Below are 12,575 nucleotides of genomic sequence, written 5' to 3'. Positions count from 1 at the left end.
CTGTAGACAAACAGCAAACATCTGGCCCTGACACAGGAGAAGACAGCATCACCCTCAATGACACACACTGCGCACTGTTCTCTTCTGAAGCTGTCTTGTGGGACTGTGGACAGTAACAAAGGTGGCCTGCTTTTTTCCCCAGGAGCCTTAAACAGACAAACTTTCTGAAGACAGTTCTCTAACATTAAACATTAGGGAACCATATGTGTGATTTAAAACACAAAGACCTGGTGGCATTTTAGACCATTCAGTTCATACTTTAGGGCACTTAAAAATAATCTCATCAAATACACAGAGAGGATATAGTGCGGAGAGCTTCAGTACGATAACCATTTATTCAAGTCTGTACAAGAACCAGGAGAGTGAGTATCCTGGGATACAAAGGCATCTCAGGTGGAGAATGACACCGAGCAGCTCTCCTGGGCTCACTAGCAGCATCCTGTCCCCAGGTGCCTGCCTGTGCCACAGGACAGCAGCATGCCCCTCAGTGTCAGCCTCCTCCTTGGATTTCTCTATGACTCTAGAGGTCTCTTCTGCACTCGCTGGAAGCTGTTCTGGCAGAAGTTTCCAGTGTTTTTAGGTAGAAGTTTTCACTCTTCCAGAATCTAAGTCACTGGTGTTTAACTAGCATGGTGAACAGCTTGGAATTGGAATGCTGGGCTGTCGATCAATGGCTGGGTCTCTCCCTGTAATATCATACACTAAAAGCTCTGCCTGACCCTGTAATGCAACCTGTGGGAGAGTAAAGACTCCTGCCCTTTCAACAGTGAGGTCACACCCCAGCTGAAGCTCATCTGCAAACTGCAGTGAGATGGGATACACCACAGCCAACCACCACCAAAAGGCTGATGGGCACTAAGAGGCTAGACCACAGATATCACCATGGTCATGGACAATGGATGCTGGACACAGTTCCTGCTGCACAGATTTACTGTGTACAACTAAACATGCCAGATTCAGGATACCACTCAATCGCGGAAACTTCTCAGGGAGTCTCCAGGTTAAATATTCTTTTCCTAACATTATTTTCTCCTAAAATCTATGGTGTCCCATCTCAAATTCCAAGTAGTAATCGCACACAGGATCAAGAGCCCAACCAACCAGCAAAAGCACCATGCTTTCTATACAGGGCTACTAGGAGGAAAAAGGAGACCTGTTGCGGAAAAGGAGCACAAATAACCCCAACTTCATGCTCACTGCACACCAAAGGCAAAGCTCAGAATCAGACACAAACTACAGCAGGTGAGGTTGCCAGTATCCAATACTGACCCAGCTCCATGCCTTGCTGGCCTAGCGCATGCCCAGGATCTGCCTGCTCTTGAGTTGGTAGTTTTTTTCAATATCCGACAGGGCCTGAGCCCGCAGCTGGGCAGCGTGAAGCCTTTTCTTCAGGTCCTTGCACTTGGACTTGGCAAGCTGGCTCTCGGAATTCTCACTCCTTGTGTTCTCTTTGCTTTCCCCACGAAAATGAACCTTCTTCCTCAGTACTGAGGATGGATGATCAAGTTCTTCAGAAAGAAAAAGAAAGGGCTGTGTTACCTGAGACCAACTCTGTCATACAAACCAAAGATTACTGCCCTACCACTATCACCTGTGGGATGTTCTCTGGGATGATAGAGATCAAACTGATTTTTGTTTTAGAACATTTAGCTTTACTATTTTTAAATTGTGTGTGTGGACATATGCTCATGAATGCAGGTGCCCTCAACCCCTGAAGCTGGAGTTGTAGGCGGCTGAGAGCCATCACCTGTGGATACTGGGAACTGAACTCAGGCGATCTGCTGCAGCAACCTAAGCTCTTAGTCCCTGAGTCATCTCTCCAGCCTCACTTTTCCTTTTGTTTGTAGCTCAGGCTGTCCTTAGCCTCAGGATGTTCCTGCCTCAGCCTTCTTCATAGCTGAGTTTACAGGTTACACAGGTATGAGTTGACACCAAATAATCAAGGACAAATGCTTTGACTTCTTACTAATCAACTTTTCTCTTACAGTTCAATGCACTGGGGTTGAGGGAAATTTACTTTGTTCCTGAGAACCTACAACAGGACACTAGCCAGATACTTTCTTACAGAGCACATCCAAGTGTTTCATACAATTCATGTACCAGAAATGTGTTTCCAAGCAATCATGGGGTGAGCAAGGCCAGCCTAGCTGCACTGACAACCTTGCTTACATAAAGTGACACCCTAACTGGGAAGTCCAGGACCTCTGTAATTTCCCCATTTTGTGCATTTAAAGGAAATATGCTTAACTACTTACCGAGTTTACACTATGGGCCACTGTGAGCAAACAAAGACCCTTTTCTGGAAGGGGATGACAGGCCATAAACAGGTACAGATGGAGATCTGAGTGATGTGTGCAGGGAGATGGCACAGAGGTGCAGCCAGCCAGCTGTGTGGTGCTCATAGGGAGAATAGGGTGCCTCAGAGATCAAGTGTGAGCTATGTCCCAAGGAAGGTGAAGGGAGACAGCTAGAAGAGAGGCAGGAGCCTGGCTCCCAGAGTCCCTAAGTTCCTTCATCACTCTTCAAAGTACAAGCTGTTGCCTGAAGAACTCAACACCACTGTGGAGATGCAGCTACCTCCTGCCACTACCAACACTGCACTTTCACACCATGGCATCTTCTTAATGGGTGGTCCTGAGAAAGTGTTTAGAAAAAGATCATCGCCTTTAATCCCAGAACTCAGGAGGCAGAGGCAGGCAGATCTCTGTGAGTTTGAGACCAGCCTGGTTTACAGAGGGAGTTCTAGGACAAGCTCCAAAGCAATACAGGGAAACCTTGTCTCAAAAAACAACAACAAAACAAAAAAAAAAAAAAAAAAGAAGAAGGAGGAGGAAATTGAGTGTAATGAGTATGTCTTCTAGTCCAACCTATCTTGCTTTCCTATTGGCCAACAGTACTTTATTCATTAACCAATAAGAGAAACATATTTATAAAATGACATCTCCCATCAAGAAAGAAAAAAAGAAAGGGAGAAAGAAACAAAGAAAGAAAAGAGAGTGTTGCATATTGCATCCAATAGCAGGAAAGTTTCTTTAAATAGACAGAGGGGCTTTTGAGATGTGGCTGCCCACTTGGCTAAGCTTAGCATTTGGCTAAGCTTAGCATAACTTCAGTTCCACTGTGCAGGACATCTCATCTCTCCAGTGTCCTGGGCCTGAGCTGGCCTCTACCTGATCCACTCTGCTGCTTCTTGTGACTCTGACACACTCAGGTGTGTAACACCCAAGTCTCTGAGCTGCAGGAGGCTCTGTAGCTTGCTTTAAATACCATGACACAGTGGTGCCATTCCACACCCATCTACGCACCCCATAAAGTGAAACATAGCACCTCACCCAGCAACACCTCTGCTCAAAGACACCAGGGTGAGATGTTAACACACCCTCAACTGAAGAGCAACTGTCAAACAGGACTTCAATAGTTGTCTGAGTGTGAAAATAAAGCAAATACATCAACTTGTTCTTTATAGATAGCATTGTGGAATCTAAAAACTGCTGGAATTAAAGTGGGTGTGGTATGTACACACAGACTAATGGATATCTGCATGTTAGAGGCCAACCTGGTTTACATGTCCTATTCTAGGTCTATTAGCCAGGTCCATATAGTGAGACCCTGTGCCTCCAAAAACAAAAACAAAACTAATTCAAAGGTTTTAACAGTTATCCAAAGCAAAGGTTCACTCTGAGTTGGCATTTTTTGTTATTGTTTTTTGTTGTTTTGCTTTTTTGAGACAGGGTTTCTCTGTGGCTTTGGGATCTGTCCTGGAACTAGCTCTTATAGACTAGGCTGGCCTCGAAATCACAGAGATCCACTTGCCTTTGCCTCTGGAATGCTAGGATTAAAGGTGGCATGCCACCATCACCCTGCGGGAGTAGGAGTACTTGACAAAGACTTAGGAAGTGTGGTCTTGCTGGAGGAAATCCAACTGTCACTGAGGGTGGGCTTTAGGGTTTCAAAAGCCCATGCCAGACCCATGGGATGAAGATATAAGCTCCCAGCTATGACGATAATGGACTAAACCTCTGAAGCTATGACCCAATCACAATTAAGTGCTTTCTTCTCTAAGTTGTCTTGGTCCTGTGTTTCTTCACAGCAGAAAAACAATGACTAAGATGGGCAGCACTCACTCTTACCTAGGAGCCATCTCTCTACTCCCCATCCCCGTTTTCCTTAAGATTAGATTAAACTCATTATGTAGAATAGGATAGTCTCAAACTCCCAGCAATTCCATCTTCCAAGTGCTAGGATTACAGATTTACACCACCATGTATGTCTATTAAACTATACTTTCTATGATGACTGAAGTGTGGCAGTTTTAAAATACCAGAGTTTTTGGTTAAAAATTAAGAGAAATATAGTTTTGATGGCATAACCACAAAGAAAATAATATCCAGGAAAAAACTTGAAATGTATACCTTCAATGTACACTTTTGAGGAATCAGTCATGACACCAGTAGAATCTCCTTTCTACCCAAGTGCACATACTCTGAGAAGTTAGCTGAGACTACGAACCCCGCTGATGGCCTCACCGGCTGTGCATGTCCACATGGGGCACAGACATACCTGGGTCACTAGCCAGACACAGGAACCTCTGCTCCTTCAACAAGCTGTAGTTCTTCACCAGACTTTCGGCTCTGGCCAGTTTGTCCTCTGCTAGTCTCTCTCGAATACAAAGTTCACGTTCCTTCTCTTTAAAAAAAAAAAAAAAAGGGACGGAAAAGAGAAACGAATGAGGGGCTGTGGCCATCAAACTGCTTACTTCTACCTGGCCACCTCAGAACTTCAACTCATCTCTTCCACTTGCTGGGCACCAGGGAAGAAGGCTCCTTTACTGCAGGGTTCTCAGCCTTCCCTCATGTGTTGGTGACCCCCAACCACAAAATTATTTCATTGCTACTTCATATCTATAATCTTGCTACTGTTATGAATCATAATGTAAATATCTGATATGCAATATGTAATTATACATTGTGAATATTTCTAATTTTAAAGAAATAAATTTTGTCTTGTAGCATAATAGTCTTAATATAATAACAGTCAATTAGACTGCTACATTTTGCAACAGTGTGGGTAAAAAGCCAGCATCAGTAAAAGCCTGAGATTGCTTCTTTCTCACCAGATAATATATTCTCAGGGCAGTCTTTGCAAGAGCATAAGGAAGTTATCTCCACAAGTCTACTTCTGTCCTTACAATTGATAGCCCACAATCTGGAAAACCATATTTCAAACAGATATATTAAGCAACAGTCTCAAACAGAACAGGATATGAATCAAACACTTGATCCAGAATTGTCAGTTCTCACTGCATCACCGTTAAGAAGTTCAATGAACTCCTCCTGTGCCATCTCCTCCTGTGCTGTCTCAGGGACATCTTCAACTTTGATTATAAATGGGCTTCTGGCAAGTGCAAATGGGTGTCAGGTAGATTTGGAAAATACAATGGATTGTCACTGGCGAGCATGTGCAAGTGTTCTCTCGAAGAAATTATTGTAATCCTATCTGGTTCAATGTCATGTTTCTTAAGAGAAAGCAGATAAGCTGGGCAACCTGTGAATTCTACTAGCATCCAGTTGTTTTTGTTTTTGCCAAAGCTGAAGTTTTATTTGAAATAATCTGACCTTTAAGTTACATTTTTGTTCTCACAGACATAAATTTAACCCATTCGAGATGAAAAGATGTCCACCAAGTGAGCTTTCACTTTCATCACTGGAAAGTGCTCTGAACTGCGGTCTTCCTTTCTCATTAGAAATGTTTTCAGTCCATCGCAAAGCTCAAAATCATTCTAAAATTTTCCCTCTAATCCCAGCACTGGGGGGTGGGGAGGAGAGGAGAGAAGGCAGGCTGAGCTCTGTGAATTCAAGGCCAGCCTGGTCTACTGAGTGAGAGCCAGGACAGCCAGAACTACACAGAGAAACCCTGTCTCAAAACACAAAACAAAACCTAAACTTTTACTCTTGACAACCATCTCTCTTCACTGTGAAATAGCAGAGCTTTGTTCATGTGCCCAACTTGTAGCACAGTTGAGAAAACAGTTGACAGTTTATAAAGTGCTTGCCTTTTCAAAACTGACAGAATTCACGCTTTTCATGACTTCTTTTAAGTCTTGTGGCAATGTCTTCACTGCTAATATTTGCCAATGAATCATGCAGTGAGTTCCAATGGCTTTTGGTGAAATCCAGACCAACATCCTAGCAGAACTGGAGTACCATCTGTGCAAACACCACAAACCTTTCTCTAACAGATCCTGTGCTCTTTTAGAACTAAACCAACTGTGTCAAATATACCACCTGCAGAGGTTGTTGTATCAAGAAGCTTATATAAAAGAAACTCATCTTCAAAGTCAACATCCCACAAACCAGTAACTGTGAACAGTTTGCAATGTCTATAGATTCGTCAAAATTGAATACTGAATATTGGAAGTGGAGCAGATTTAATTTTCTAGATTACATGCCAGTACCAGCAGACATGTCATATATTCTTCTGCAGACAGTGTCATTAGATAAGGAAATTGCGCTCAAGTTATAACAAGTTCATTCTGATAATAACTTGAACAATGTCTTTGGTGCCTGGCAACAGCAAATCCTCAGCAATGGTGTGATGTTTCACAGCCCTGGCAATTTTGCATGCCTCCATGGCTGCAACATCTGTTTGTGGCACTTGCCACCAGTGTCAAATCTGGACCTGACTTTCTTGAGTCTATCAGCTTTCCTTCTAACATAGTATCCTTGTTGGCAAAGCCCTGGTGCTGTTATCAAAATGCTGTTTTAGTTTGTTTGGCTTCATAAATTCAGCTGATAGAACTTCACAACAAATAACATGGTATGGTTTCTCAATTCCTGCTTAATTACTGAGGTAAAAACCTCACTGTAAAAAAATCCTCAATATACTTTCTTTTCTTAATGTTCCTCTCTACACAGCCCATTGCCATGGGATGGTTTTCTAATGAAAATAATATACAACAAACGCTTTACTAATACAGAAAATGACGCATGGCATAGTTCAGTCATACAGTTCATTAAAGTTTACATACCTGTTACTATCACAAGGGGGCAGTATCATATCAACCACATCTGAATGTAGACTCCATCCACATTAAGTACCCATGGTACAGTTCCCCCCCCCCAGTAGTTGATGATTTTACTTTTACCCAATAATTATAATTCATAAAGTGTCATTTTTATCTCCAATACTGACATTTTCAACACAGTTGCTCTCTTTTATATGTGTGACTGGTCTGCAAAAATACATCACGGCATCAACCCTGTCACACACTTGCATTTGTTCCAGGTGCACGTGATGGGGTTGGCACAATGTCATCATCCCAGGTACTTGTGACTGTATTTGCATGCAAGCAGACCTGCCTGAGATGGACGGATAGAGGACATTCCTAAGACCATCGGAAACAAGTGTCTGATGGTCTTGGATGACTCCTGTGAAATGGTCATTTGACACCCACTTCAAAAAGAGTCATGACCCATGAGTTGAGAACCATTACTCAAAAGAAAAGGGCTGGGATGTAGCTCACTGACATTCACAGAGTTCTGAATTCAGTCCTTAGTACCCCACCACTGGAAAGAAACAAAGGGCTCTAAGAGGCCTATACATACAAACTCTTCTGTTCAGACCCCAGCCCCACCTTCCCCATGGCACAGCTGGCTAGATCCCTTGGACTTGGGCATGACTCACGCTCCAGACTGTCCTCTCGAGCTCTGAGCGCACGCTCACGGTCCTGCAGTTGCTTTTCCTTCAACTTGAGCTCACTCAGCACTGGGCTGGAGGCCTGCAGCTTGGAAGGCTCCCCTAAGCGCTGGCCTCTCCTCTCCAGATGTCTCCTTTGCTCTTCTGCAACCAAGTCTGCTATCAAAGGGCTTTCCAGGATTTCCTCCACTGAAGGTCGGTGGTAATCCTGGAGAAACAGTGTGGCAGGCAGATCACAGAACTGTCATCTTAAGAAAAGCAGTTATGATGGGCATTTGTGGCGCACACCTTTAATCCCAGCACTTGGGGAGGCAGAGATAGGTGGATCTCTGTGAATTCCAGTCCAGCCTTGTCTATTTTTAGAGCCAGGACAGGCTCTAAAACAATACAGAGAAACCCTGTCTTGAAATTTGAGAGAGAGAGAGAGAGAGAGAGAGAGAGAGAAGCAGTTACGTTAGGAAGATAAACAAGGCAAAAGGCAGTTGCTATATCCAGAACATCTGAAAAATCAAGTGCACTGGCCACGAGGTTCTGGGTCTGCACTGATGCAGGTTTTAACTCACCTGTTCCTCTTTCTCACCTCACCCTGAATTCAAGGAGGCTCAGGCCCTGGAGGACAGCACACATTGCACGTCCACCAGGGTCTGCTCAGGGGAGTGGACCTGTGTTTCCCTACACACATCCTCATCAGCCTTCAACCCCATCTCTCTCTCTCTCTCTCACACACACACACACACACACACACACACTACCAGCTTTCAATCCTATCACACACACCCTCACTAGCCTTCAATCCGCACACGCACACGTGCGCACACACCCTCACTAGCCTTCAATCCGCACACGCACACACATGCGCACACACATGCACACACACAACCAGCTTTCAATCCTATCACACACACCCTCACTAGCCTTCAATCCGCACACACACACACACACACACACGCACACACGCGCGCACACACACACGCACACACACCACCAGCTTTCAATCCTATCACACATACCCTTACTAGCCTTCAATCTGCACACGCACATGCACACACACACACATCTCCCTTTCACTTTTTCCTCAGGTCACAACAGAGCGTCTGCCTCACATCCCATGGCCCAGAAAACCTTTTGTCAGATTGTTTTTCTTCTGCTCTGTTCCCCCTTCTCCTATATTCTGGTCTCTGATCCCTTCAAGAGAGGGAAAGCTTATAAGGCCCCACGTATGGCCCCTTCCCTTAGCACTATATGGGAAGGTAGCAGGGAACACAGCAAGTGAGAGACAAAGGCTGCTCAGGGTGTCTCCACCAATGTGAGGTTCACCTGTGCTGACAGAATTTAGCCAGGGAGGCCGATGCTAGTCCTCATCAGTCTCCAGCAACAATGTATCCAAGTTTCCCCAAGTGATTAAAAACAGACAGTGCACACACCCTTGCAACTATTACCTTTAAATTCAGCATCTGAGTGATGATGTCATTTAACCCGTCAGAGTAGCGATAGGGGATCCGCCTGAATCTCCCTTCTCTGATTTTCCCAGCTAACTCTTTCTGGTTGAAAGCTGTAAATGGAGGCCTGGGATTTAAAACACAGATAAATAAAAAGGAAAAGAGGAGAAGGAGAGAAGGGGAGGCAAGGAAACAAAAGGGAGTTGAAAATGTGTTAAATGAATGCAAATAAGAGGAAGAAAATAAGCCTTGCCTTCTATTTCCCACCTGGGACGCTCCTATGGCTATGCTTAGCAGTTTCTTGGTGCTGCCTACATTTCCGGTTGAACAGCTTTGACTTGGGGTCAGTCCCTAGCACCTTCTACCCACTGTATCCAGGAGCATAACCCAAACTGTCTCAGTGTCAGTGGGGAGCAAACTTCTCTCCTCCAACCCTGGAGAACTGTGGTTCTGTGGAATAACTTAGAAGTGAAGGAGGAAACTGTCAAGACTCAGAGCTATTTTCTGCTCTCTGGGCAGACCTTTCCCTGGGACCCCTGCTGCATTCTTCCTTTGTCTGCCTGACCTAGAACTCTACCCTGAGCTACATGTCAGTTTCACTGGGAAACACAGATCCTTGAACAAAGCAGAACCCAGACCCATGGATTCCATTCTTAACTTGTAGAAATCAGGGTGTATTGTTAATTTTTTTTTTTTTTTTTTTTTTTTTTGCCATTTTGTTATTTTTTAATTTCATTTTACATTCCAACCACAGTTCTCCCTCCCACCCTCAAAGTGTTGTTGTTTTAACTCGTCTTCTAAGTCAATTTTAACAGGGCACAGGGACAGGTAACCAACAGTGTCAGCCTAGGTTCAGTCTTCCTTACTCACATTAATGCACACAGTTCATACAGCAGGCAACCCAGCGACCAGATGTCCGACTTCTCATTATAGGACAAGCGGCTCATTTGCTCCTAGAGGACAAGGTAAGGAAGTGCTGAGGAGTTGAGAGCTTGTTTTGTTTCAAAGTTTAAAAATTTCAACTTGAGGGCTGGGAAGTCAATTTGCTTAGCAGAGAGCTTGCTGAGTGTGTACAACACCTGGGTTGGGTCCCAAGCAGAAAAAAAAAAAGAGGCGTGTGGCTCCCACCTTAATCTCAGCATTGGGAGGCAGAGACAAGAGGATCTGTAATTCAATGATGGGGCTGGAGAGATGCCTCAACAGCTAGGACTGGCCGCTCTTGCAGGAACCAGTGGTTAAACACGATGCTTTTACAGAAGACCGAGTTCAATTCCCAGCATTCATGTCAGGTAGCTCACAACTGCCTGGAACTCTAGTTTGAGTGTGGGGTGGGTGACTCCATTCCGTCTTCCATCACACATGGCATACATTCACAAGACACACACACACACACACACACACACGTAAGCATAATATAAACAATGAAATTTTTAAAATATATGTTATATATAAAAGAACTTGATTGGGTTGTAGCTCAGTGGTAGAAGACTTGCCTCAAATGTCCGAGGGCCTCGGTTCAATCCCTAGTACTAAGGGAAAAATAAAAATTTAAGCTATATTGTGAATTCTGGGCTACTGGGTTTTTTAGCAACCCAAGCCTCAGTTTCCTTGTATCTGAATGCTTCATATAAGGTATTAAAAAGTCTCTGAATCCTGAAAATACTCACAGGAGACATGTAATAAGGTGTGCCAACAAACGTCTTTGCAAAACTCGTGTCGTGGTTTAATATTCTAGCTAGTCCAAAGTCCCCGAGTTTGACGTTGTGCTTGCTGTCCAGGAAGACATTGGCTGGCTTCAGATCCCGATGAAGGACAGTGTGGCCACCGTCACTCCTTCTGTGGCACTCTTTCAGGGCCAGGGCCAACTGAGTCATCACCCGCAGCACAAATTCTTCCTCTAAGTATTGTCTGCACCAAAAGCAATCACACCACTTCATTACCCTGAATACAGACATTGCAAACTCAGGACAAGCTACTTAAGCTTTCAAAGTGTACAAGCATGGAAGTAAATCATTGTTAGACATGAAATACGGGTATTGATTCCCCAATGTACCAAACAAATACATCAACGCTCTGCCATACTATTATGGGCTCTGTCCCTGTTCCCAAAAGAACGTGCTTAGCAACAAGAAAACTAGATCCTTTTAGCTTACAACCAAAAAGTCACCACTTACCTGTCCTTGGTCCCCTTTGTAATGACACTGGCCAGGTCCCCGCCTTCACAGTACTCCATCACGATGTACAGGGTTGTGTTGGTTCTGTCGATAATACGATCATAGTAGCGGACAATGTTTGGGTGTTTCAGCTCCCGAAGCAAGTTCACTTCAGACACAAGCATCTGCTTTTCCACTTCCGTCATGGAGCCATAGTCAAGTTCTTTCCACACCAGTATCTGAAACAGGGGGTTTGCAAGGTATGAGGATGTATTATCCTTGGAGACAAGAACGAAATTTCCAAACTTAAAGGAGGGGGAGGGGTAAAGCCAAACCCACTACCTCACTTTTCAATATACATAACTCTCTGTCATTAGGGTGGTTAATACTGTCAGTTTGGCAGGTTCTAAAATTACCTAGTAGACAAAGCTCTGGGTATGTCAGCAAGGGAGTCTAGACCAGGTTGATTCAAGTGGGAAGACCCTAAGCAAGGGAGTCTAGACCGGGTTGATTCAAGTGGGAAGACCCACCCTAAATGTGGGTGGCACCAAGAAGCCGCAGACCGGCTGCGCTCGCGCACTCATCTCTCCGCTCCCTGCGGATGCCGAGTGACCGGTGACCTCGAGTCCCTGCCACCATGCGTTCCCAGCCGCGGTGGCTCGCACCCTCGATCCCACCCACCCCTTCCTAAGTGGCTCCGGCCAGGTCCTCCGCGTGAGCTGGCCCGCCACTCCCAAGTGCAGGCTCGGCTTGCTCCTCCCGAAGCAGGCAGGTCCACTCACCTTACCGTCGCTCTTCCTCCGAATCTTCTGGCAGCGGCCGTACGAGCCGGTGCCGATGCTGTGCAGCACCTCGTAGTCTTCCACCCGGGACGGCATGGCGGGTGGCACACACCGGTTAGATGACCGCAGCACCCCAACCCCCGCCGCGCACAGGGCTCACCGCGCCGTCCGGGGCCCAGGCTCGGCCCGCTGCAGTCCGCCGCCCGGACAGCCGCGCCAGGCCCGCGTCCCGACCGCCTGCGAGCCCGAGCTCTACCGGCCGCCTGGTCAACCGTCGCGGGCCGCGATCTCGCCACCTATTGGTCGACAGCGAAGGGGTTTCTCAGCTCTGATTGGTTGGGAAGACACAACACCGCTAAGCATCTTGGGAAAGCACGTGTCGCTAGGCAACCGCGTCGGCGGGGCTGTGGGCGGCCGGTTATTTTCTGGAGCAGGCGCCGACGCGCAGAAAAGCCCGGAACCTGAGATCGCAAAGCCTTTTGGGCCTCGGGGGAGCCGTCCCTCCG

General features: G+C 45.7%; 1 protein-coding gene across 1 annotated transcript; it reads right to left on the bottom strand.

Annotated features, from left to right (window-relative positions):
* Nucleotides 1-1,236: 1,236 nt before the first annotated feature.
* On the bottom strand, nucleotides 1,237-12,203 carry Nek2 (NIMA related kinase 2). The gene is made up of 8 exons (XM_051186653.1): nucleotides 12,070-12,203; nucleotides 11,309-11,526; nucleotides 10,802-11,042; nucleotides 10,005-10,087; nucleotides 9,135-9,261; nucleotides 7,684-7,903; nucleotides 4,561-4,686; nucleotides 1,237-1,508 (listed from the first exon to the last, which is right to left on the bottom strand). The coding sequence occupies exons 1-8, from the start codon at nucleotides 12,163-12,165 to the stop codon at nucleotides 1,291-1,293; spliced, it is 1,329 nt and encodes a 442-aa protein (XP_051042610.1). The 5' UTR covers nucleotides 12,166-12,203; the 3' UTR covers nucleotides 1,237-1,290.
* Between the last annotated feature and the right edge of the window lie 372 nt (nucleotides 12,204-12,575).

The sequence above is a fragment of the Phodopus roborovskii genome, unplaced genomic scaffold, assembly GCF_943737965.1.
Source record: "Phodopus roborovskii unplaced genomic scaffold, PHOROB, whole genome shotgun sequence".
NCBI classification, from domain to species: Eukaryota; Metazoa; Chordata; class Mammalia; order Rodentia; family Cricetidae; genus Phodopus; species Phodopus roborovskii.
This window is presented reverse-complemented; position numbering and strand designations above follow the sequence as displayed.